Source organism: Diplotaxodon limnothrissa, linkage group LG10 (genome assembly GCF_057381915.1).
Source record: "Diplotaxodon limnothrissa isolate DT_005_m linkage group LG10, D_limnothrissa_male_GT1.1, whole genome shotgun sequence".
NCBI classification, from domain to species: domain Eukaryota; kingdom Metazoa; phylum Chordata; class Actinopteri; order Cichliformes; family Cichlidae; genus Diplotaxodon; species Diplotaxodon limnothrissa.
Window position 1 is genome coordinate 15166497 of NC_140605.1, and position 26949 is coordinate 15193445.

General features: G+C 36.1%; 1 protein-coding gene across 1 annotated transcript in view; it reads left to right on the forward strand.

The window, feature by feature from the left end:
* Nucleotides 1-2929: 2929 nt before the first annotated feature.
* Nucleotides 2930-26949, forward strand: part of il13ra2 (interleukin 13 receptor, alpha 2) — a 28305-nt gene continuing 4285 nt past the window's right edge. Inside the window, exons 1-6 of the mRNA XM_085363669.1 lie at nucleotides 2930-2992; nucleotides 3139-3257; nucleotides 3534-3682; nucleotides 4461-4617; nucleotides 4712-4832; nucleotides 26718-26902. Of these exons, the coding sequence (XP_085219795.1) occupies nucleotides 3167-3257; nucleotides 3534-3682; nucleotides 4461-4617; nucleotides 4712-4832; nucleotides 26718-26902 (703 nt within the window). The 5' untranslated portion in view covers nucleotides 2930-2992; nucleotides 3139-3166. The remainder of the gene's footprint in view (nucleotides 2993-3138; nucleotides 3258-3533; nucleotides 3683-4460; nucleotides 4618-4711; nucleotides 4833-26717; nucleotides 26903-26949) is intronic.

Sequence of the window (26949 nt, forward strand, 5' to 3'; positions counted from 1 at the left end):
GAGTAGAATTTGTGGTAATGTTCTAACATGACAGATACCAATAAATGAAAATGGGTGAGGTGCTTTTAGGCAGTTCTTTACACTTGCCAAGTTGGGAAATAACGCAATACCTTGTCTTCTGTCAAGTCTTTACCTTCAGGCATTTTTCCACTTCAAGGCAATTTCCCTGCAATAAACAGCAAATAAATAGTTCATGTATACAAATAAAAAACTTGTGAGATTGAATCCCTTCTGAAAGATGCAGTACGGCCTCAGATGCATGGCGTGGATCTCATGGTTGTGAAGAATTTGGACCCAAAATGCAGACTCCAGACAGGTTTAAATGAGCAAAAACCAAGCCTTTATTTACATGAGGCCGCAAGTCTAGTCGGTGAAAGAAACTAGGAAACATATAAGGGGCCCACTCTAACAGACAAGCAGTACATAATAACGAACAAGGAAAACCGAGGGCTTAAATACACATGATGTAATCAGGGAACGAGACACAGCTGCTGAAAACAAGGCGCAGGTGAACAAAATCAATTGACGATCAAGAGGGGAAGCAGAAATGAACATAATGCACATGAGATGAGAGACTCAAAATAAAACAGGAAGCCAAAACAATGAGACGGAGACTAAGACACAAACTTGACAGACCAAAGTAAACACAAAGACAAAACTGACTAAACATGGGTGACATAACAGAAGCACAGACTAGGCACAGGGAAGTGAAAACTACAACAAAATCAATGAAGAGAAGGCAATGTGAATAAATCCACAAATTTACATGAAAAAACAAGGAACTGTATCACAATAGTAGTGTTTCACTACTATTGTAGTATTAAAGAAGTTTCTTTACAGTACGCAGTAACTTCAAGACCCAGTTTATCTGTTATGTCACAGTGTAATTTGGTGGTTTACTTGCTAATGCTCCCACTCATCTGTGTATATACATTGTGCTCATCTGACAGCAGTATGAAAAGAGGAAGATCACAGACAAGATTCATGGATGTAGTGAAAGAGAACATGCAGTTTGGGTTGCTACCCAAACTACTGTGGCTGCTGATGATGTACGAGGTCTTGCTTAATCATGCTTAATCATGCAAATTGACTGGAGAGGCTGAGGTCTACATGAGGAAGTGCCTTGTACTTTCGAAATGCCTTAACAGCCTTAAACTCTACAGCGACGGGATGCTGTCATTGCCCATCCCTGGCCTGGTAGAAGAGTTTAAATGTGCAAAAGTGAGGCTGGAGACGTCACTCGTGGACTCCTGAAAGCCCATAGTGGGAGGTGGTGCTCCCAACCAGCAACAGGGAGAAAGTGGATCCCAGTCACAGCTACAGGCCGAATCTGCTCTTCTCCATCATGATGTGGTGGGTCACGTCCAACAGGGCAGAGGAGGATTTTATCTTGGAGCAGTAACACATCTCTGGCAACAGGCATCTGTAACTGAACAATGAGCAATGGTGCGTTGACGGGAGGAAGCAGCCAGACGTGCTGGGCAAGCAGGGTCGCCGGATGAATTGGGAGTGTGTTGAAAAGAGAAAACTCACATGGAGTGAAATCTGGGGATGGAGTCTAATAGGCAGGAATAAGACATTCCTCAAAGTAACCAAGCCTCAAGACTTTCTGCACTAGAAACAATGCAATATCAGGGATTTGTAACATCTAGTTGTTTTATTGAATGAGATTGTGGGACAGAAAACTGTTTAAGATGTAGGGAAATAAATATAAGTATGTATAATGTATGCCATTTGGCAAGCACTGCTGGCCATGCATTCACTGTCAAAATGTTAATTTTGTTGTTTAAGCTAAACATAGAATTTTGGTAATGGCAATGACAGGAGCATTAATCAAATGACTTTCTTATAAATTTCTTCTTGGCTATACTATTTTCTGTTAACCCCCCCATCTCTGTCTCTCTCTCACACACACACACACACACACACACACACACACACACACACACACACACACACACACACACACACACACACACACACACACGTAAAGAACCCAACCCCAAACTGTGTGCCATCTTGTAAATTCCATACAGGTACTTTTGACTGCTTCTTTAATTGTCACTGGTCATGAGCCACATGTTTTAAAGTGGTATAGATTTTACTTCCACCCCCTTCTTGAGCCAACCCCCCCTCCCCCAAACCCTTCCATTTTCCCAGCAGTATTACGCTTGCTTGGCTACTGTTACCTCCCAAAAATTGAAAATATAGAATAAAACAAACAAATAAACAAAATAGAAACCAATGGTCCAAAAACAAAAGATGTTTATGATTAAATACTATTAAAAGTTCACTGTATTATTATTATTATTAGTGTTTAGTTTGTAACTTTAGAATTTTACTAATTTAAAAAAACACATTAAATACTAAATATCACCACAATAAGACCACTTGTACAAAATAGTATTTTGTACAAAAAAAACAAAACAAAAAAACAAAAACTTGGTGAGGTGATCAGGATAAGTAATTTTTGTGGGGGGGAAAACCTCTATGTATGTTATGTCTTTCTTTCTTTTCTGTATTGCGCTTTGTAGACGGTCCCTGCACACTCGTCTCACATCCAAGTGCTCACAGAGACCAGTCATTGTTAGCCCAGGTTGGAAAAGGATTCGCTTTAATTAAAATAAACTTTGACATGTAAAGTGAAGCCATACAGATCCTTAGGTTTTATTCTCTCCCCCCTTCCTGCCGCGCGTAATGAGTACCTTTTAATCTCTATCAAAATGTTACATACAGGTTCAATCTAATCGTTTTACAGACTCCTCCCTATCTGTGTTTACTTTGCACTTCCACTGAAGAGAATCTTCATTTTGATATTATTACTTACAGTAATCAGCCGCTGTTTATTATTCAATTGTTTCCTCACTTGTAGTCTTAAACTTTCCTAATCGGGGAGGCTACAAATGCATCAGTCCACCCACGCCGTGCCAGTCTGCTGTGCTCTGCCCGAACCTGCTGCAGCAGGAAAACAGCGCTCTTAGCCAACGATCACGTAAGTATTAATCTGGACATTTGTGTTTATTTTACTTTTATTCACGACATTTAAAAAATTAATTAAATCATTTATGAAGTGAGATCACTTATCAGAATTCTTTTTGTATTTTTTTTTTAATCCTAATTAATTTTTATTTTCTTTAGTCTTGAATATACACTCGATAAACTACTGATGGCGAGAAAATGCAGGCTGACTTACACAGCAACACTGATGCTGCTTTTAATAACCTGGAAGGAGAGCACGTATTGCAATGGGCTTACAGGTTGGTCCCAGACGTTTTTCATGTACTTAGACTTTGCTTGATAGAAATGACACAAACGGAAGCTTCTCCTTTAATATGAAATGTTTTTAAATATGGCCCTCTGCCACTGGAGTTCTGAGGAAAGAGCCTATCCTGCAATATGATGCAGAAGGAGATTTATTTTTACATTTGGCAGCAGTTTGTTGAGATATTCCACTGGATACTGTTGATATAAAAGAAGCTTTTTTTTTTTTTTTCCATAAACACAAACTCTACAAATATTTGTTTCCTTTACAGTGAGTCCTCCGAAGAACCTTGTAATAACAGACCCGGGGCATCTTGGACAACTGGAGATTACATGGAATCCCCCAGACAGCTTGCCTAACGTGACAGAGTGCTCAGTACGATATCAGCTGGAGTACAACACCTACCGGGAGAGCTGGGCTGTAAGTGCTTAGTCTTTTTATCAGATCTTACACTGAAGTGCATAACCTGCCTGAACTCCTCCCAGAATGATTTTCTCAAGAACATGACCTGCTCTGGTAATGGGCCAATTAATAGCCGTAATTACAAGCAATAAAATGTTTACTTGAAATGATATCTTAAGTGACTTTACAGTATAAAAGCACCTCAGCAGGACTGTAACTCTGCAGAGATCACAAACATACAGCCTCTTAAAGCTGCTTCATCATGATGGGATTCGTGTCTCTGTAATTTTAAACCCAAATTTGTGGGGATTTTCTAATTGCACTTCCACGTATTTTTGCCCAAGCATCTATGTCTAAACAAGATAAAAACAGAACATATTCTTGATACTTTTTCCAATTAATGTGGGTGAGGCAATGCTGTTATGTCTCAGTAACAATTAGTATGACGCACTGATCATTATCTTACAATGAGTGAAAGAACGAGCTTATCTGCGCCTATGATAACTGTGCCTGATAATGAGACGTGTCTAGACAACTATGCAAAGCTCTTTTATATCCTTTAAACGGCTCAAGTAAAATATGAAACAGCAGATATAATGTGACTTACTAAAAATTGATGCATAAGTTGTGTTTTTGTTGTTGTTGTTGTTTTGTTTGTTTTTTTTACACAAGCCTCAGTAATACGGTAAAAGTTTTGTGGGAGAAAACTGTCTACACATCTTTGTTAAATGAAATAAGAAAAAACTCAGTAGATCAGGAAACTTTGGCATGTAGTAACTCATTTGTGCTTTTGCAGAGCATCAGGACAAGTAAAAGGACCTACACCGCTCAGTTTGACCTGATGAAAGATGTTAGAGTGAGAATCTACACCTTGCTGAGTGGGACCTGCACCAACGATACTATGATCAAGAGCACAGACTACACTGAAGTCATCCAGAAATCTCCCAGCACAGGTCAGCCTTCCAAGGCTTATAAGATTTGTGATTACAGAAAAGGAGTATTAGTAAGATCATAGCTAATTTGATTCTTTTCTTTTTTCATGTTTAGGTGTTTTGGGTACTGAAGTCCTGGATTTTAAATGTGTATTCCACAACATGGAGTACACAGAGTGCCAGTGGAGAAGAAGTGAAAAGATACCAGACAACTCCCTGCAAAAGCTATATTTCTGGTATGTCTGCCATGTCAGAGCTTTGTTGGCTCGTGTTGTGGTCCATAACAAAATATTCCACTATCATTTGGAACGGCTAATGACATAATCAGCTTGTTTAATTTTTCCTGAGACAAATCTGTCCACTTTCTCTAATATTTGATGAGATTTCTATTCACCAGTTAACAAGATATGAAAAAGGGCAGTACATCAAAAAAATGGTGTAATAACTAAAGTGATTGTAAAACCTGCTTCTTTTCATAATGTGTGCTGTTTTCATCACTGTTTAATTGTTAATGAGGCTTACGTTCATAAAAGAACACCACAAAACAAAGAACAGCTCCAGTTAATTTCCTCCGGAGAATAAAAGGAGAAAACAATCCAGTTGTCTTCTTCCACTGATGAGCGGAAGAAAACTGGGCAACACTTTTATGTGCATAGTGTTTAATGAGAATAAATCTTGTTAAGGCACATACCCACGCAATTATCTGGAAACTGCAGCGGAAACATTTAAGATCACTTCACGCTGAAATGCATCTTTTACTTTTCTTAGTGGGAAGGATTTCCTCAGTACTGAGTTACTCATGTCTTTTGCTGATTGTGTGGATGCTTAAGCATCCACACTATAGAGTTCCTGTTTCTCTTTATTCTTTATTGTGTGGATGCTTTAAGCATCCACACTATTGAGTTCCTGTTTCTCTTTATTGTGTGGATGCTTTAAGCATCCACACTATTGAGTTCCTGTTTCTCTTTATTCTTTATTATTATTCTTCAAGTTGCTTCCGTACACTTTTCGCCGTAGAACTACTTCCACAATTTTTGTGCTATTTTCACCGTTCAAATTTTAAACTATTCTGCTATTTCTGCTTATTCCGGCTATGACTTTTGCTATTTTTTGCTATTATACTTTTTAAAATATTAAGCTTTTTTCCTTTAATTTGTCCCATTGAAATGAATGGGAAACTTCTGCAATTCTGCTAAAATTTGCTTGTTTTTGAAACTTAACTACTTCCTCACACCTTTGCCTAGAACAACCATTCAAATTTTAAAATGTTCACAAATTATTGGGCTATTCATGTATGATTCAGCTTTTTCAAATCTTTTACTGTTTTACTTTTATGCCTCTTAAAGTTTTGAGTTGCAAAATTGTGATTTTTCACAAAATACATGCGTTGTTATGGTTGCTATGCTCTTGGCTTCCAGTGTGCCACTGAAGGTTTTGCAATTTTCACTTCATGTCCGAACAACTTCCTGCTACTTGCTCAATTTTCACTCAACTTCCACAAATTATACATCAAAACGTAGGTATTTTTGCTGGCTTTCAGAAAATGTCACTATCATTGTTGTGGTATTCATAGAACTTTCGCAAATCTCCTCAGACCAACACAATGTCGGAAAACTCTCCATATAAAGTCAATGGAGAGCTTGTTCAAAATCATCGCTGGATTTCTGTAATGAGAGGCATATTCGAATCGTCATATCTCCTTAACGAAGCAAAGTTAAGACATGAGGCTTGTCCCCGTATATCTTCAGACACTCCTGACGCTCACAATTCAAGAATTTCTTTCTCACCTATTACCGTTCTGAAATGAGTTGGACTTGTTTGAGGGTAGGAAATTTGTCCTTCGCTCAGATTTCTTCAGATTTCAAACTGTGGAAATGAACCACTTTTTTCTCTCGTCATAACTTTTTGTTGGATTTCCACAGAGACCTGAAAATTTCCATGATTGTTCACCAAAGCCTGCTGTCTCTTACGGTGAAAGAATGATATCGATACTCCGAATAGATTTCGAGTTAGAAAGCGTTGTTTGAGGGCAAGTCAAGGCAGTTTTTGCTTCGCTCTACTCAGTTATGGTGCATTACAAGTCAAATATCTTTAATAATTCATATTTTAATGATAAATTGTTAACACTGGAAGATTCCCCCATCTCTTCTGAACAAAACGGTGTAAGAATGACCGCTCTAGCCCCTACGGTTAGGAAATTATGGTCATTTGTTTGAGGGGAGTCCTCACTATGAGAAATAGGCTGCAATAATCCTGTGCCTCTCTGTGCTGCGTGTGTAAAAAGATGCACCTGTTTTGGCGGGAAAACGTAAACAGCCACTCTGATTGGTGGATTTAAATTCGGCAGCTCTCTCCCTCTGTGTCTGTCTGTGTTGTGTGTGTGTGTGTGTGTGTGTGTGTGTGTGTGTGTGTTTAGTGGGAGAGAGAGGACCCTGCCCTTATTTGGCAGCATGTCATTGTAGGATTTAAATTGAATATAGTTAGACTGGTTGACTGGATTAGAGCCTGTGTTTGTGTGTCCCTCTGTGCATTTGTGTTTCAATATGCCTCCATATTTGTAATTTTGTATTCTATTTGTGCCTAATATAGTATTTCTGCTTTTTATAGGATTTGTGCCTAATATAGTATTTCTGCTTTTTATAGGATTTGTACCTAATATAGTATTTCTGCTTTTTATAGGATTTGTGCTTAATATAGTATTTCTGCTAAATTATAGTATTTCTGCTTTTTATAGTATTTGTGCTAAAACATAGTATTTCTACTAAATGTAGTATTTATGCTTAATCATAGTATTTCTATATATTTCTGCCAGGTCCCCAGGCAGCCAATCCTCTGTGAGGACTTAGACATTCAAATTTTCAAATCAGGGCCTGCACGGTTTCCCAGCCAATCATATATGTGTCCTGAGGCATTCAAATTTGCATATTGGGGCCTTCATGGCTTCTAAGCCAGCCAATCATATCTGAGGGCTGAGGAATTCAAATCCACAAATCAGGGCCTGCACAGCTTCCCAGCCAACCAATCATGTATGTGGGCTCCAGGTATTCAAATTTGCATATTGGGGAATTCGTGGCTTCTAAGTCAACAAGTCATCCATGTCATATATCTCTAAAAATTCATATTTTAATGATAAATTGTCAACACTTGAAGATTCCCCCATCTCTTCTGAACAAAACGGTGTAAGAATGACCGCTCTAGCCCCTATGGTTAGGAAATTATGGTCATTTGTTTGAGGGGAATCCTCACTATGTGAAATAAACTGAAAGAAGCAGGTCTATGTCTCTGTGCTGCGTGTGTAAAAAGATGCACCTGTTTTGGCGGGAAAACGTAAACAGCCTCTCTGATTGGTGGATTCAAATTCAGCAGCTCCCAGGCTGACCTAGAAACTTAGTCCTCTCTCCGTGTGTGTGTGTGTGTGTGTGTGTGTGTTTAGTGGGAGAGAGAGGACCCTGCCCTTATTTGGCAGCATGTCATTGTAGGATTTAAATTGAACATAGTTAGACTGTTTGACTGGATTAGAGCCTGTGTTTGTGTGTCCCTCTGTGCATTTGTGTTTCAATAAGTTATTACTATTCTGCTAAATCATAGTATTTCTGGTACTTTTCGGTACTTGGGCTAAATACAGTATTTCTGCTAAATCATACTATTTCTGCTTTTCATAGGATTTATGCCTAATATAGTATTTCTGCTAAATTATAGTATTTCTGCTTTTTATAAGATTTGTGCCTAACATAGTATTTCTGCTAAATTATAGTATTTCTGCTTTTTATACTATTTGTTCTAAATTATAGTATTTCTGCTTTTTATAGGATTTGTGCTAAAACATAGTATTTCTACTAAATGTACTATTTATGCTTAATAATAGTATTTCTATATATTTCTGCCAGGTCCCCAGGCAGCCAATCCTCTGTGAGGACTGAGACATTCAAATTTTCAAATCAGGGCCTGCACAGTTTCCCAGCCAATCAAATAAGTGTCCTGAGGCATTCAAATTTGCATATTGGGGCCTTCGTGGCTTCTAAGCCAGCCAATCATATCTGAGGGCTGAGGAATTCAAATCCACAAATCAGGGCCTGCACGGCTTCCCAGCCAGCCAATCACATATGTGGTCTCAGGCATTCAAATTTGCATATTGGGGAATTCGTGGCTTCTAAGTCAACAAGTCATCCATGTCATATATCTCTAAAAATTCATATTTTAATATTAAATTGTCAACACTTGAAGATTCCCCCATCTCTTCTGAACAAAACGGTGTAAGAATGACCGTTCTAGCCCCTACGGTTAGGAAATTACGGTCATTTGTTTGAGGGGAGTCGTCACTATGAGAAATAGACTGCAAAAATCCTGTGTCTCTCTGTGCTGCTGCGTGTGTAAACAGATGCACCTGTTTTGGTGGGGAAAAGTGCACAGCCTCTCTGATTGGTGGATTCAAATTCAGCAGCTCCCAGGCTGACCTAGAAACTTACTTCTCTCTCCCTGTGCATTTTTATGCTGATTTTTTCATTTAACAAGTATATTTGAGGGACCCTCAGCATGTTCAGCATTTTTTCAGCTGTCCATTTTGCTTTTCCAATTTTTCTGTTTAACTTATTACTATTGTGCTAAATCATACTGTTTCTGCTATTTCATAAGATTTGTGCTTAATATAGTATTTCTGCTTTTAATAGGATTTGTGCTTAATATAGTATTTCTGCTTTTTATAGAATTTGTGCTTAATATAGTATTTCTGCTTTTTATAGGATTTGTGCTTAATATAGTATTTCTGCTAAATTATAGTATTTCTGCTTTTTATAGTATTTGTGCTAAAACATAGTATTTCTACTAAATGTAGTATTTATGCTTAATCATAGTATTTCTATATATTTCTGCCAGGTCCCCAGGCAGCCAATCCTCTGTGAGGACTTAGACATTCAAATTTTCAAATCAGGGCCTGCACGGTTTCCCAGCCAATCATATATGTGTCCTGAGGCATTCAAATTTGCATATTGGGGCCTTCATGGCTTCTAAGCCAGCCAATCATATCTGAGGGCTGAGGAATTCAAATCCACAAATCAGGGCCTGCACGGCTTCCCAGGCAGCCAATCATATATGTGGCCTCAGGCATTCAAATTTGCATATTGGGGGAATTCGTGGCTTCTAAGTCAACAAGTCATCCATGTCGTATATCTCTAAAAATTCACATTTTAATGATAAATTGTTAACACTGGAAGATTCCCCCATCTCTTCTGAACAAAACGGTGTAAGAATGACCGCTCTAGCCCCTACGGTTAGGAAATTATGGTCATTTGTTTGAGGGGAGTCCTCACTATGAGAAATAGGCTGCAATAATCCTGTGCCTCTCTCTGCTGCGTGTGTAAAAAGATGCACCTGTTTTGGCGGGAAAAAGTACACAGGCTCTCTGATTGGTGGATTCAAATTCAGCAGCTCCCAGGCTGACCTAGAAACTTACTTCTCTCTCCCTGTGCATTTTTATGCTGATTTTTTCATTTAACAAGTATATTTGAGGGACCCTCAGCATGTTCAGCATTTTTTCAGCTGTCCATTTTGCTTTTCCAATTTTTCTGTTTAACTTATTACTATTCTGCTAAATCATACTGTTTCTGCTATTTCATAAGATTTGTGCTTAATATAGTATTTCTGCTTTTAATAGGATTTGTGCTTAATATAGTATTTCTGCTTTTTATAGAATTTGTGCTTAATATAGTATTTCTGCTTTTTATATGATTTGTGCTTAATATGGTATTTCTGCTAAATTATAGTATTTCTGCTTTTTATAGGATTTGTGCTTAATATAGTATTTCTGCTAAATTATAGTATTTCTGCTTTTTATAGTATTTGTGCTAAAACATAGTATTTCTACTAAATGTAGTATTTATGCTTAATCATAGTATTTCTATATATTTCTGCCTGGTCCCCAGGCAGCCAATCCTCTGTGAGGACTTAGACATTCAAATTTTCAAATCAGGTCCTGCACGGTTTCCCAGCCAATCATATATGTGTCCTGAGGCATTCAAATTTGCATATTGGGGACTTCATGGCTTCTAAGCCAGCCAATCATATCTGAGGGCTGAGGAATTCAAATCCACAAATCAGGGCCTGCACAGCTTCCCAGCCAGCCAATCATGTATGTGGGCTCCAGGTATTCAAATTTGCATATTGGGGAATTCGTGGCTTCTAAGTCAACAAGTCATCCGTGTCATATATCTCTAAAAATTCATATTTTAATGATAAATTGTCAACACTTGAAGATTCCCCCATCTCTTCTGAACAAAACGGTGTAAGAATGACCGTTCTAGCTCCTACGGTTAGGAAATTATGGTCATTTGTTTGAGGGGAGTCGTCATTATGAGAAATAGACTGCAATGATCCTGTGTGTCTCTGTGCTGCGTGTGTAAAAAGGATGCACCTGTTTTGGAGGGAAAGAGTGCACAGGCTCTCTGATTGGTGGATTCAAATTCAGCAGCTCCCAGGCTGACCTAGAAACTCACTTTTCTCTCCCTGTGTGTGTGTGTGTGTGTGTGTGTGTGTGTGTGTGTGTGTGTGTGTGTGTGTGACAGAGAGAGAGAAAGGCTTTTAATGGGATGATCTCATTCTAAGATTCAAATTCAATATATTTAGACTGGTTGACTGAATTGGATCTTGTGTGTGTGTCTCTCTGTGCATGTGTGTTTTCTTATGTGTACATATTTGTGATTGTGTGGCTGTTATAGATTTTTTTGCTGATTTTTTTCATTTAACAAGTATAGTTGAGGGACCTTCAGCATGTTCATCATTTTTTCAGCTGTCCATTTTTGCTTTTCCAATTTTTCTGTTTAAGTTATTACTATTGTGCTAAATCATACTATTTCTGCTATTTTATAAGATTTGTGCCAAATACCGTATTTCTGCCAAATATAGTATTTCTGATTAATTATAGTTTTTTCTACCAAATCATAGTACAGTATTTCTGCTTTTTATAGGGTTTGTGCTTAATATAGTATTTCTGCTAAATTTTAGTATTTCTGCTTTTTATAGTATTTGTGCTAAATTATAGTATTTCTGCCAAATTATAATATTTGTGCTAAAACATAGTCTTAATTTAAAATTACAATATTCATAGTTCATCACAGTGTCTCTGGTAAATCACAATATTTCTGCTCTGTTGTACTATTTTTCTAAATCATAGTGTTTCTGTAATGTTTAAGTATTTTTGGCTAAATATATTCTTTCTGTTATCTTATACTATTTCTCCTAAATTCTTGTATTTTTGAGAAGTTATCATGTTTCTGGTAAGTTACAATATTTCTGCTAAATTCTGCTATGCTATTGTATCTCTGCCAAGTATTATGTTTCCTCTAAGATATTGCAGTTCTGCTAAGTTATTCCATTTTAGCAAACTTCTTTTGCTTCTGCAAAGTTTTTACAATTTCTGCAACTTTTCAGCTTTTTCAGCTAGTTTTTGCATACAGCTTCAGCTTTAAGCATCCACACTGCATTTTCGCAGGAAATGCAAATTTTTCTAGTTCTTTATTATTATTATTATTCTTAGGACTTCCGTACACTTTTCGCCGTTAAACTACTTCCACAATTTTCAGCCGATTTTCACCGTTCAAATTTTAAACTATTCTGCTATTTTTGCTCTTTCCGGCTATGACTTTTGCTATTTTTAACTATTATACTTTTTAAAATATTCCACTTTTTTCCTTTAATTTGTCCCATTGAAATGAATGGGAAACTTCAGCAATTCTGCTAAAATTTGCTTGTTTTTGAAACTTAACTACTTCCTCATACTTTCACCTAGAACAACCATTCAAATTTTAAAATGTTCACAAATTATTGGGCTATTCAGGTATGATTCAGCTTTTTCAAATCTTTTACTGTTTTACTTTTATGCCTCTTAAAGTTTTGAGTTGCAAAATTGTGATTTTTCACAAAATACATGTGTTGTTATGGTTGCTATGCTCTTGGCTTCCAGTGTGCCACTGAAAGTTTTGCAATTTTCACTTCATGTCCAAACAACTTCCTGCTACTTGCTCAATTTTCACTCAACTTCCACAAATTATACATCAAAACGTAGGTATTTTTGCTGGCTTTCAGAAAATGTCACCATCATTGTTGTGGGATTTATAGAATTTTGGCAAATCTCCTCAGACTAACACAAGGTCAGAAAACTCTCCATATAAAGTGAATGGAGAGTTTGTTCAAAATCACCGCTGCATTTCTGTAATGAGAGGCATATTCGAATCGTCATATCTCCTTAACGAAGCGACTTTAAGACATGAGGCTTGTCCCCGAATATCTTCAGACACCCCTGACGCTCACAATTCAAGAATTTCTTTCTCAACTATTACCGTTCTGAAATGAGTTGGACTTGTTTGAGGGTAGGAAATTCGTCCTTTGCTCAGATTTCTTCAGATTTCAAAGTCTGGAAATGAACCACTTTTTTCTCTCGTCATAACTTTTTGTTGGATTTCCACAGAGACCTGAAAATTTCCATGATTGTTCTCCAAAGCCTGCTGTCTCTTACGGTGAAAGAATGATATCGATACTCCAAATAGATTTCAAGTTACAAAGCGTTGTTTGAGGGCAAGTCAAGGCAGTTTTTGCTTCGCTCTACTCAGTTATGGTGCATTAGAAGTCAAATATCTTTAATAATTCATATTTTAATGATAAATTGTAAACACTGGAAGATTCCCCCATGTCTTCTGAACAAAACGGTGTAAGAATGACCGTTCTAGCCCCTACGGTTAGGAAATTATGGTCATTTGTTTGAGGGGAGTCGTCACTATGAGAAATAGACTGCAATAATCCTGTGCCTCTCTCTGCTGCGTGTGTAAAAAGATGCACCTTTTTTGGCGGGAAAACGTAAACAGCCACTCTGATTGGTGGATTTAAATTCGGCAGCTCTCTCCCTCTCTGTGTGTGTGTGTGTGTGTTTAGTGGGAGAGAGAGGACCCTGCCCTTATTTGGCAGCATGTCATTGTAGGATTTAAATTGAATATAGTTAGACTGGTTGACTGGATTAGAGCCTGTGTTTGTGTGTCCCTCTGTGCATTTGTGTTTCAATATGCCTCCATATTTGTAATTTTGTAAGTTATTACTATTCTGCTAAATCATACTATTTCTGCTTTTCATAAGATTTGTGCCTAATATAGTATTTCTGCTAAATTATAGTATTTATTCTTTTTATAGGATTTGTGCCTAACATATTATTTCTGCTAAATTATAGTATTTCTGCTTTTTATACTATTTGTGCCTAATATAGTATTTCTGCTTTTTATAAGATTTGTGCCTAATATAGTATTTCTGCTTTTTATAGGATTTGTACCTAATATAGTATTTCTGCTTTTTATAGGATTTGTGCTTAATATAGTATTTCTGCTTTTTATAAGATTTGTGCTTAATATAGTATTTCTGCTAAATGTAGTATTTATGCTTAATCATATTATTTCTGCTTTTCATAGGATTTGTGCTTAATATAGTATTTCTGCTAAATTTAGTATTTCTGATTAATTATAGTTTTTCTACTAAATCATAGTACAGTATTTCTGCTTTTTATGGGATTTGTGCTAAAACAAATTATTTCTACTAAATGTAGTATTTATGCTTCATCATACCATTTCTGCTTTTTATAGGATTTGTGCTTAATATAGTATTTCTGCTAAATTATAGTATTTCTGCCAAATTATAATATTTGTGCTAAAACATAGTCTTAATTTAAAATTACAATATTCATAGTTCATCACAGTGTCTCTGGTAAATCACAATATTTCTGCTCTGTTGTACTATTTTTCTAAATCATAGTGTTTCTGTAATGTTTAAGTATTTTTGGCTAAATATATTCTTTCTGTTATCTTATACTATTTCTCCTAAATTCTTGTATTTTTGAGAAGTTATGTTTCTGGCAAGTTACAATATTTCTGCTAAGTTCTGCTATGCTATTGTATTTCTGCCAAGTATTATGTTTCCTCTAAGATATTGCAGTTCTGCTAAATTATTACATTTTAGCAATGTTCCTTTGCTTCTGCAAAGTTTTTACAATTTCTGCAACTTTTCAGCTTTTTCAGCTACTTTTTGCATACAGCTTCAGCTTTAAGCATCCACACTGCATTTTCGCAGGAAATGCAAATTTTTCTAGTTATTATTGTGTGGATGCTTAAGCATCCACACTATTGAGTTCCTGTTTCTCTTTATTCTTTATTATTATTCTTAGGACTTCCGTACACTTTTCGCCGTGGAACTACTTCCACAATTTTTGTGCTATTTTCACCGTTCAAACTTTAAACTATTCAGCTATTTTTGCTAATGCCGGCTATGACTTTTGCTATTTTTAACTATTATACTTTTTAAAATATTCCACTTTTTTCCTTTAATTTGTCCCATTGAAATGAATGGGAAACTTCAGCAATTCTGCTAAAATTTGCTTGTTTTTGAAACTTAACTACTTCCTCATATTTTCACCTAGAACAACCATTCAAACTTTAAAATGTTCACAAATTATTGGGCTATTCAGGTATGATTCAGCTTTTTCAAATCTTCTACTGTTTTACTTTTATGCCTCTTAAAGTTTTGAGTTGCAAAATTGTGATTTTTCACAAAATACATGCGTTGTTATGGTTGCTATGCTCTTGGCTTCCAGTGTGTCACTGAAGGTTTTGCAGTCTTCTCTTCATGTCGGAACAACTGTTTGCTACTTGCTCAATTTTCACTCAACTTCCACAAATTATACATCAAAACGTAGGTATTTTTGCTGGCTTTCAGGTAATGTCACTATCATTGTTGTGGGATTTATAGAATTTTCGCAAATCTCCTCAGACCAACACAATGTCAGAAAACTCTCCATATAAAGTGAATGGAGAGCTTGTTCAAAATCACCGCTGGATTTCTGTAATGAGAGGCATATTCGAATCGTCATATCTCCTTAACGAAGCAAAGTTAAGACATGAGGCTTGTCCCCGAATATCTTCAGACACCCCTGACGCTCACAATTCAAGAATTTCTTTCTCACCTATTACCGTTCTGAAATGAGTTGGACTTGTTTGAGGGTAGGAAATTTGTCCTTCGCTCAGATTTCTTCAGATTTCAAACTGTGGAAATGAACCACTTTTTTCTCTCGTCATAACTTTTTGTTGGATTTCCACAGAGACCTGAAAATTTCCATGACTGTTCACCAAAGCCTGCTGTCTCTTACGGTGAAAGAATGATATCGATACTCCAAATAGATTTCGAGTTACAAAGCGTTGTTTGAGGGCAAGTCAAGGCAGTTTTTGCTTCGCTCTACTCAGTTATGGTGCATTAGAAGTCAAATATCTTTAATAATTCATATTTTAATGATAAATTGTAAACACTGGAAGATTCCCCCATCTCTTCTGAACAAAACGGTGTAAGAATGACCGCTCTAGCCCCTACGGTTTGGGAATTATGGTCATTTGTTTGAGGGGAGTCCTCACTATGAGAAATAGGCTGCAATAATCCTGTGCCTCTCTGTGCTGCGTGTGTAAAAAGAGGCACATGTTTTGGCGGGAAAAAGTACACAGGCTCTCTGATTGGTGGATTCAAATTCAGCAGCTCCCAGGCTGACCTAGAAACTTACTTCTCTCTCCCTGTGCATTTTTTTGCTGATTTTTTCATTTAACAAGTATATTTGAGGGACCCTCAGCATGTTCAGCATTTTTTCAGCTGTCCATTTTGCTTTTCCAATTTTTCTGTTTAACTGATTACTATTGTGCTAAATCATACTATTTCTGCTATTTTATAAGATTTGTGCCTAATATAGTATTTCTGCTAAATTACAGTATTTCTGCTTTTTATACTATTTGTGCTAAAACATAGTATTTCTACTAAATGTAGTATTTATGCTTAATCATACTATTTCTGCTTTTTATGGGATTTGTGCCTAATATAGTATTTCTGCTAAATTATAGTATTTCTGCTTTTTATAGTATTTGTGCTAAAACATAGTATTTCTACTAAATGTAGTATTTATGCTTAATCATAGTATTTCTATATATTTCTGCCAGGTCCCCAGGCAGCCAATCCTCTGTGAGGACTTAGACATTCAAATTTTCAAATCAGGGCCTGCACGGTTTCCCAGCCAATCATATATGTGTCCTGAGGCATTCAAATTTGCATATTGGGGCCTTCATGGCTTCTAAGCCAGCCAATCATATCTGAGGGCTGAGGAATTCAAATCCACAAATCAGGGCCTGCACAGCTTCCCAGCCAGCCAATCATGTATGTGGGCTCCAGGTATTCAAATTTGCATATTGGGGAATTCGTGGCTTCTAAGTCAACAAGTCATCCATGTCATATATCTCTAAAAATTCATATTTTAATGATAAATTGTCAACACTTGAAGATTCCCCCATCTCTTCTGAACAAAACGGTGTAAGAATGACCGCTCTAGCCCCTATGGTTAGGAAATTATGGTCATTTGTTTGAGGGGAATCCTCACTATGTGAAATAAACTGAAAGAAGCAGGTCTATGTCTCTGTGCTGCGTGTGTAAAAAGATGCACCTGTTTTGGCGGGAAAACGTAGACAGCCTCTCTGATTGGTGGATTCAAATTCAGCAGCTCCCAGGCTGACCTAGAAACTTAGTCCTCTCTCCCTGTGTGTGTGTGTGTGTGTGTGTGTGTGTGTGTGTGTGTGTGTGTGTGTGTGTGTGTGTGTGTTTAGTGGGAGAGAGAGGACCCTGCCCTTATTTGGCAGCATGTCATTGTAGGATTTAAATTGAACATAGTTAGACTGGTTGACTGGATTAGAGCCTGTGTTTGTGTGTCCCTCTGTGCATTTGTGTTTCAATAAGTTATTACTATTCTGCTAAATCATAGTATTTCTGGTACTTTTCGGTACTTGTGCTAAATACAGTATTTCTGCTAAATCATACTATTTCTGCTTTTCATAGGATTTATGCCTAATATAGTATTTCTGCTAAATTATAGTATTTCTGCTTTTTATAGGATTTGTGCCTAACATAGTATTTCTGCTAAATTATAGTATTTCTGCTTTTTATAGGATTTGTGCCTAACATAGTATTTCTGCTAAATTATAGTATTTCTGCTTTTTATACTATTTGTTCTAAATTATAGTATTTCTGCTTTTTATAGGATTTGTGCTTAATATAGTATTTCTGCTAAATTATAGTTTTTCTTCTTTTTATAGTATTTGTGCTAAAACATAGTATTTCTACTAAATGTAGTATTTATGCTTAATAATAGTATTTCTATATATTTCTGCCAGGTCCCCAGGCAGCCAATCCTCTGTGAGGACTGAGACATTCAAATTTTCAAATCAGGGCCTGCACAGTTTCCCAGCCAATCAAATAAGTGTCCTGAGGCATTCAAATTTGCATATTGGGGCCTTCGTGGCTTCTAAGCCAGCCAATCATATCTGAGGGCTGAGGAATTCAAATCCACAAATCAGGGCCTGCACGGCTTCCCAGCCAGCCAATCACATATGTGGTCTCAGGCATTCAAATTTGCATATTGGGGAATTTGTGGCTTCTAAGTCAACAAGTCATCCATGTCATATATCTCTAAAAATTCATATTTTAATATTAAATTGTCAACACTTGAAGATTCCCCCATCTCTTCTGAACAAAACGGTGTAAGAATGACCGTTCTAGCCCCTACGGTTAGGAAATTACGGTCATTTGTTTGAGGGGAGTCGTCACTATGAGAAATAGACTGCAAAAATCCTGTGTCTCTCTGTGCTGCTGCGTGTGTAAACAGATGCACCTGTTTTGGTGGGGAAAAGTGCACAGCCTCTCTGATTGGTGGATTCAAATTCACCAGCTCCCAGGCTGACCTAGAAACTTACTTCTCTCTCCCTGTGTGTGTGTGTGTGTGTGTGTGTGTGTGTGTGTGTGTGTGTGACAGAGAGAGAGAGAGAGAGAGAAAGCCTTTTAATGGGATGATCCCATTGTAAGATTCAAATTCAATATATTTAGACTGGTTGACTGAATTGGATCTTGTGTGTGTGTCTCTCTGTGCATGTGTGTTTCCTCATGTGTACATATTTGTAATTGTGTGGCAGTCATAAATTTTTTTGCTGATTTTTGTCATTTAACAAGTATATTTGAGGCAACCTCAGCATGTTCAGCATTTTTTCAGCTGTCCATTTTGCTTTTCCAATTTTTCTGTTTAACTTATTACTATTGTGCTAAATCACACTATTTCTGCTATTTTATAAGATTTGTGCTTAATATACTATTTCTGCTTTTATAGGATTTGTGCTTAATATAGTATTTCTGCTTTTTATAAGATTTGTGCTTAATATAGTATTTCTGCTAAATGTAGTATTTATGCTTAATCATACTATTTCTGCTTTTCATAGGATTTGTGCTTAATATAGTATTTCTGCTAAATTTAGTATTTCTGATTAATTATAGTCTTTCTACTAAATCATAGTACAGTATTTCTGCTTTTTATGGGATTTGTGCTAAAACAAAGTATTTCTACTAAATGTAGTATTTATGCTTAATCATACCATTTCTGCTTTTTATAGGATTTGTGCTTAATATAGTATTTCTGCTAAATTATAGTATTTCTGCCAAATTATAATATTTGTGCTAAAACATAGTCTTAATTTAAAATTACAATATTCATAGTTCATCACAGTGTCTCTGGTAAATCACAATATTTCTGCTCTGTTGTACTATTTTTCTAAATCATAGTGTTTCTGTAATGTTTAAGTATTTTTGGCTAAATATATTCTTTCTGTTATCTTATACTATTTCTCCTAAATTCTTGTATTTTTGAGAAGTTATCATGTTTCTGGTAAGTTACAATATTTCTGCTAAATTCTGCTATGCTATTGTATTTCTGCCAAGTATTATGTTTCCTCTAAGATATTGCAGTTCTGCTAAGTTATTCCATTTTAGCAAACTTCTTTTGCTTCTGCAAAGTTTTTACAATTTCTGCAACTTTTCAGCTTTTTCAGCTACTTTTTGCATACAGCTTCAGCTTTAAGCATCCACACTGCATTTTCGCAGGAAATGCAAATTTTTCTAGTTATTGTGTGGATGCTTTAAGCATCCACACTATTGAGTTCCTGTTTCTCTTTATTCTTTATTATTATTCTTCAAGTTGCTTCCGTACACTTTTCGCCGTAGAACTACTTCCACAATTTTCAGCCGATTTTCACCGTTCAAATTTTAAACTATTCTGCTATTTTTGCTCTTTCCGGCTATGACTTTTGCTATTTTTTGCTATTATACTTTTTAAAATATTAAGCTTTTTTCCTTTAATTTGTCCCATTGAAATGAATGGGAAACTTCAGCAATTCTGCTAAAATTTGCTTGTTTTTGAAACTTAACTACTTCCTCATACTTTCACCTAGAACAACCATTCAAATTTTAAAATGTTCACAAATTATTGGGCTATTCAGGTATGATTCAGCTTTTTCAAATCTTTTACTGTTTTACTTTTATGCCTCTTAAAGTTTTGAGTTGCAAAATTGTGATTTTTCACAAAATACATGTGTTGTTATGGTTGCTATGCTCTTGGCTTCCAGTGTGCCACTGAAGGTTTTGCAATTTTCACTTCATGTCCGAACAACTTCCTGCTACTTGCTCAATTTTCACTCAACTTCCACAAATTATACATCAAAACGTAGGTATTTTTGCTGGCTTTCAGAAAATGTCACCATCATTGTTGTGGGATTTATATAATTTTGGCAAATCTCCTCAGACTAACACAAGGTCAGAAAACTCTCCATATAAAGTCAATGGAGAGTTTGTTCAAAATCACCGCTGCATTTCTGTAATGAGAGGCATATTCGAATCGTCATATCTCCTTAACGAAGCAAAGTTAAGACACTCGTGACGCTCACAATTCAAGAATTATTTTCTCACCTATTACCGTTCTGAAATGAGTTGGACTTGTTTGAGGGTAGGAAATTTGTCCTTCGCTCAGATTTCTTCAGATTTCAAACTGTGGAAATGAACCACTTTTTTCTCTCGTCATAACTTTTTGTTGGATTTCCACAGAGACCTGAAAATTTCCATGATTGTTCACCAAAGCCTGCTGTCTCTTACGGTGAAAGAATGATATCGATACTCCAAATAGATTTCGAGTTAGAAAGCGTTGTTTGAGGGCAAGTCAAGGCAGTTTTTGCTTCGCTCTACTCAGTTATGGTGCATTAGAAGTCAAATATCTTTAATAATTCATATTTTAATGATAAATTGTAAACACTGGAAGATTCCCCCATGTCTTCTGAACAAAACGGTGTAAGAATGACCGCTCTAGCCCCTACGGTTAGGAAATTATTTTCATTTGTTTGAGGGGAGTCCTCACTATGAGAAATAGGCTGCAATAATCCTGTGCCTCTCTGTGCTGCGTGTGTAAAAAGAGGCACATGTTTTGGCGGGAAAAAGTACACAGGCTCTCTGATTGGTGGATTCAAATTCAGCAGCTCCCAGGCTGACCTAGAAACTTATTTCTCTCTCCCTGTGCATTTTTTTGCTGATTTTTTCATTTAACAAGTATATTTGAGGGACCCTCAGCATGTTCAGCATTTTTTCAGCTGTCCATTTTGCTTTTCCAATTTTTCTGTTTAACTTATTACTATTGTGCTAAATAATACTATTTCTGCTATTTTATAAGATTTGTGCCTAATATAGTATTTCTGCTAAATTACAATATTTCTGCTTTTTATACTATTTGTGCTAAAACATAGTATTTCTACTAAATGTAGTATTTATGCTTAATCATACCATTTCTGCTTTTTATGGGATTTGTGCCTAATATAGTATTTCTGCTTTTTATAGGATTTTTGCTGAAACATAGTATTTCTACTAAATGTAGTGTTTATGCTTAATCATCCTATTTCTGCTTTTTATAGGATTTGTGCTTAATATAGTATTTCTGCTAAATTATAGTATTTCTGCTTTTTATAGTATTTGTGCTAAAACATAGTATTTCTACTAAATGTAGTATTTATGCTTAATCATAGTATTTCTATATATTTCTGCCAGGTCCCCAGGCAGCCAATCCTCTGTGAGGACTGAGAAATTCAAATTTTCAAATCAGGGCCTGCACGGCTTCCCAGCCAATCATATATGTGTCCTGAGGCATTCAAATTTGCATATTGGGGCCTTCATGGCTTCTAAGCCAGCCAATCATATCTGAGGGCTGAGGAATTCAAATCCACAAATCAGGGCCTGCACAGCTTCCCAGCCAGCCAATCATGTATGTGGGCTCCAGGTATTCAAATTTGCATATTGGGGAATTCGTGGCTTCTAAGTCAACAAGTCATCCATGTCATATATCTCTAAAAATTCATATTTTAATGATAAATTGTCAACACTTGAAGATTCCCCCATCTCTTCTGAACAAAACGGTGTAAGAATGACCGCTCTAGCCCCTATGGTTAGGAAATTATGGTCATTTGTTTGAGGGGAATCCTCACTATGTGAAATAAACTGAAAGAAGCAGGTCTATGTCTCTGTGCTGCGTGTGTAAAAAGAGGCACCTGTTTTGGCGGGAAAACGTAAACAGCCTCTCTGATTGGTGGATTCAAATTCAGCAGCTCCCAGGCTGACCTAGAAACTTAGTCCTCTCTCCCTGTGTGTGTGTGTGTGTGTGTGTGTGTGTGTGTGTGTGTGTGTGTGTTTAGTGGGAGAGAGAGGACCCTGCCCTTATTTGACAGCATGTCATTGTAGGATTTAAATTGAACATAGTTAGACTGGTTGACTGGATTAGAGCCTGTGTTTGTGTGTCCCTCTGTGCATTTGTGTTTCAATAAGTTATTACTATTCTGCTAAATCATAGTATTTCTGGTACTTTTCGGTACTTGTGCTAAATACAGTATTTCTGCTAAATCATACTATTTCTGCTTTTCATAGGATTTGTGCTTAATATAGTATTTCTGCTAAATTATAGTTTTTCTTCTTTTTATAATATTTGTGCTAAAACATAGTATTTCTACTAAATGTAGTATTTATGCTTAATAATAGTATTTCTATATATTTCTGCCAGGTCCCCAGGCAGCCAATCCTCTGTGAGGACTGAGACATTCAAATTTTCAAATCAGGGCCTGCACAGTTTCCCAGCCAATCAAATAAGTGTCCTGAGGCATTCAAATTTGCATATTGGGGCCTTCGTGGCTTCTAAGCCAGCCAATCATATCTGAGGGCTGAGGAATTCAAATCCACAAATCAGGGCCTGCACAGCTTCCCAGCCAGCCAATCACATATGTGGTCTCAGGCATTCAAATTTGCATATTGGGGAATTCGTGGCTTCTAAGTCAACAAGTCATCCATGTCATATATCTCTAAAAATTCATATTTTAATATTAAATTGTCAACACTTGAAGATTCCCCCATCTCTTCTGAACAAAACGGTGTAAGAATGACCGTTCTAGCCCCTACGGTTAGGAAATTACGGTCATTTGTTTGAGGGGAGTCGTCACTATGAGAAATAGACTGCAAAAATCCTGTGTCTCTCTGTGCTGCTGCGTGTGTAAACAGATGCACCTGTTTTGGTGGGGAAAAGTGCACAGCCTCTCTGATTGGTGGATTCAAATTCACCAGCTCCCAGGCTGACCTAGAAACTTAGTTCTCTCTCCCTGTGTGTGTGTGTGTGTGTGTGTGTGTGTGTGTGTGTGTGACAGAGAGAGAGAGAGAGAGAGAGAGAGAGAGAGAGAGAGAGAGAGAGAGAGAAAGGCTTTTAATGGGATGATCTCATTCTAAGATTTAAATTCAATATATTTAGACTGGTTGACTGAATTGGATCTTGTGTGTGGGTCTCTCTGTGCATGTGTGTTTCCTCATGTGTACATATTTGTGATTGTGTGGCTGTAATAAATGTTTTTGCAGATTTTTGTCATTTAACAAGTATATTTGAGGGACCCTCAGCATGTTCAGCATTTTTTCAGCTGTCCATTTTGCTTTTCCAATTTTTCTGTTTAACTTATTACTATTGTGCTAAATCATACTGTTTCTGCTATTTTATAAGATTTGTGCTTAATATACTATTTCTGCTTTTATAGGCTTTGTGCTTAATATAGTATTTCTGCTAAATGTAGTATTTATGCTTAATCATACTATTTCTGCTTTTCATAGGATTTGTGCTTAATATAGTATTTCTGCTAAATTTAGTATTTCTGATTAATTATAGTTTTTCTACTAAATCATAGTACAGTATTTCTGCTTTTTATGGGATTTGTGCTAAAACAAAGTATTTCTACTAAATGTAGTATTTATGCTTAATCATACCATTTCTGCTTTTTATAGGATTTGTGCTTAATATAGTATTTCTGCTAAATTATAGTATTTCTGCCAAATTATAATATTTGTGCTAAAACATAGTCTTAATTTAAAATTACAATATTCATAGTTCATCACAGTGTCTCTGGTAAATCACAATATTTCTGCTCTGTTGTACTATTTTTCTAAATCATAGTGTTTCTGTAATGTTTAAGTATTTTTGGCTAAATATATTCTTTCTGTTATCTTATACTATTTCTCCTAAATTCTTGTATTTTTGAGAAGTTATCATATTTCTGGTAAGTTACAATATTTCTGCTAAATTCTGCTATGCTATTGTATTTCTGCCAAGTATTATGTTTCCTCTAAGATATTGCAGTTCTGCTAAGTTATTCCATTTTAGCAAACTTCTTTTGCTTCTGCAAAGTTTTTACAATTTCTGCAACTTTTCAGCTTTTTCAGCTACTTTTTGCATACAGCTTCAGCTTTAAGCATCCACACTGCATTTTCGCAGGAAATGCAAATTTTTCTAGTTATTATTATTATTATTCTTAGGACTTCCGTACACTTTTCGCCGTTAAACTACTTCCACAATTTTCAGCCGATTTTCACCGTTCAAATTTTAAACTATTCAGCTATTTTTGCTCTTTCCGGCTATGACTTTTGCTATTTTTAACTATTATACTTTTTAAAATATTCCACTTTTTTCCTTTAATTTGTCCCATTGAAATGAATGGGAAACTTCTGCAATTCTGCTAAATTTTGCTTGTTTTTGAAACTTAACTACTTCCTCATATTTTCACCTAGAACAACCATTCAAATTTTAAAATGTTCACAAATTATTGGGCTATTCAGGTATGATTCAGCTTTTTCAAATCTTCTACTGTTTTACTTTTATGCCTCTTAAAGTTTTGAGTTGCAAAATTGTGATTTTTCACAAAATACATGCGTTGTTATGGTTGCTATGCTCTTGGCTTCCAGTGTGTCACTGAAGGTTTTGCAGTCTTCTCTTCATGTCCGAACAACTTCCTGCTACTTGCTTCCACAAATTATACATCAAAACGTAGGTATTTTTGCTGGCTTTCAGAAAATGTCACTATCATTGTTGTGGGATTTATAGAATTTTTGCAAATCTCCTCAGACCAACACAAGGTCTCAAAACTCTCCATATAAAGTCAATGGAGAGCTTGTTCAAAATCATCGCTGGATTTCTGTAATGAGAGGCATATTCGAATCGTCATATCTCCTTAACGAAGCGACTTTAAGACATGAGGCTTGTCCCCGAATAGCTTCAGACACCCCTGACGCTCACAATTCAAGAATTTCTTTCTCACCTATTACCGTTCTGAAATGAGTTGGACTTGTTTGAGGGTAGGAAATTCGTCCTTCGCTCAGATTTCTTCAGATTTCAAACTGTAGAAATGAACCACTTTTTTCTCTCGTCATAACTTTTTGTTGGATTTCCACAGAGACCTGAAAATTTCCATGATTGTTCACCAAAGCCTGCTGTCTCTTACGGTGAAAGAATGATATCGATACTCCAAATAGATTTCAAGTCACAAAGCGTTGTTTGAGGGCAAGTCAAGCCAGTTTTTGCTTCGCTCTACTCAGTTATGGTGCATTAGAAGTCAAATATCTTTAATAATTCATATTTTAATGATAAATTGTAAACACTGGAAGATTCCCCCATCTCTTCTGAACAAAACGGTGTAAGAATGACCGCTCTAGCCCCTACGGTTTGGAAATTATGGTCATTTGTTTGAGGGGAGTCCTCACTATGAGAAATAGGCTGCAATAATCCTGTGCCTCTCTGTGTAAAAAGAGGCACATGTTTTGGCGGGAAAAAGTACACAGGCTCTCTGATTGGTGGATTCAAATTCAGCAGCTCCCAGGCTGACCTAGAAACTTACTTCTCTCTCCCTGTGCATTTTTTTGCTGATTTTTTCATTTAACAAGTATATTTGAGGGACCCTCAGCATGTTCAGCATTTTTTCAGCTGTCCATTTTGCTTTTCCAATTTTTCTGTTTAACTTATTACTATTGTGCTAAATCATACTATTTCTGCTATTTTATAAGATTTGTGCTTAATATACTATTTCTGCTTTTATAGGATTTGTGCTTTTTATAGTATTTCTGCTAAATGTAGTATTTATGCTTAATCATATTATTTCTGCTTTTCATAGGATTTGTGCTTAATATAGTATTTCTGCTAAATTATAGTATTTCTGATTAATTATAGTTTTTCTACTAAATCATAGTACAGTATTTCTGCTTTTTATGGGATTTGTGCTAAAACAAAGTATTTCTACTAAATGTAGTATTTATGCTTAATCATACCATTTCTGCTTTTTATAGGATTTGTGCTTAATATAGTATTTCTGCTAAATTATAGTATTTCTGCCAAATTATAATATTTGTGCTAAAACATAGTCTTAATTTAAAATTACAATATTCATAGTTCATCACAGTGTCTCTGGTAAATCACAATATTTCTGCTCTGTTGTACTATTTTTCTAAATCATAGTGTTTCTGTAATGTTTAAGTATTTTTGGCTAAATATATTCTTTCTGTTATCTTATACTATTTCTCCTAAATTCTTGTATTTTTGAGAAGTTATGTTTCTGGTAAGTTACAATATTTCTGCTAAATTCTGCTATGCTATTGTATTTCTGCCAAGTATTATGTTTCCTCTAAGATATTGCAGTTCTGCTAAGTTATTCCATTTTAGCAAACTTCTTTTGCTTCTGCAAAGTTTTTACAATTTCTGCAACTTTTCAGCTTTTTCAGCTAGTTTTTGCATACAGCTTCAGCTTTAAGCATCCACACTGCATTTTCGCAGGAAATGCAAATTTTTCTAGTTAAGATTTGATGTTGTCACATTATGTAAAGCAGGATGTGGATACAGAAGCTTATCTGATCTGTTTGTTCTGCAGGCACAAAGAACTTGGACAGGCTGAGGAATGCCCAAAGTACAAGACATCAGGCGGTGTCACGATAGGGTGCACATTTGCAGATGTACCGCTTCCTGTATTCACTGATATCAACTTCTGTTTAAATGGAAGCTCTCCTGAGGGGCCACTAAAACCAACGTTTGCCTCCCTGCAAATCCAGAACCATGGTAAATACATTTCCTGCTCCAGTTTTGACTCACCGCTTGCTCAACTT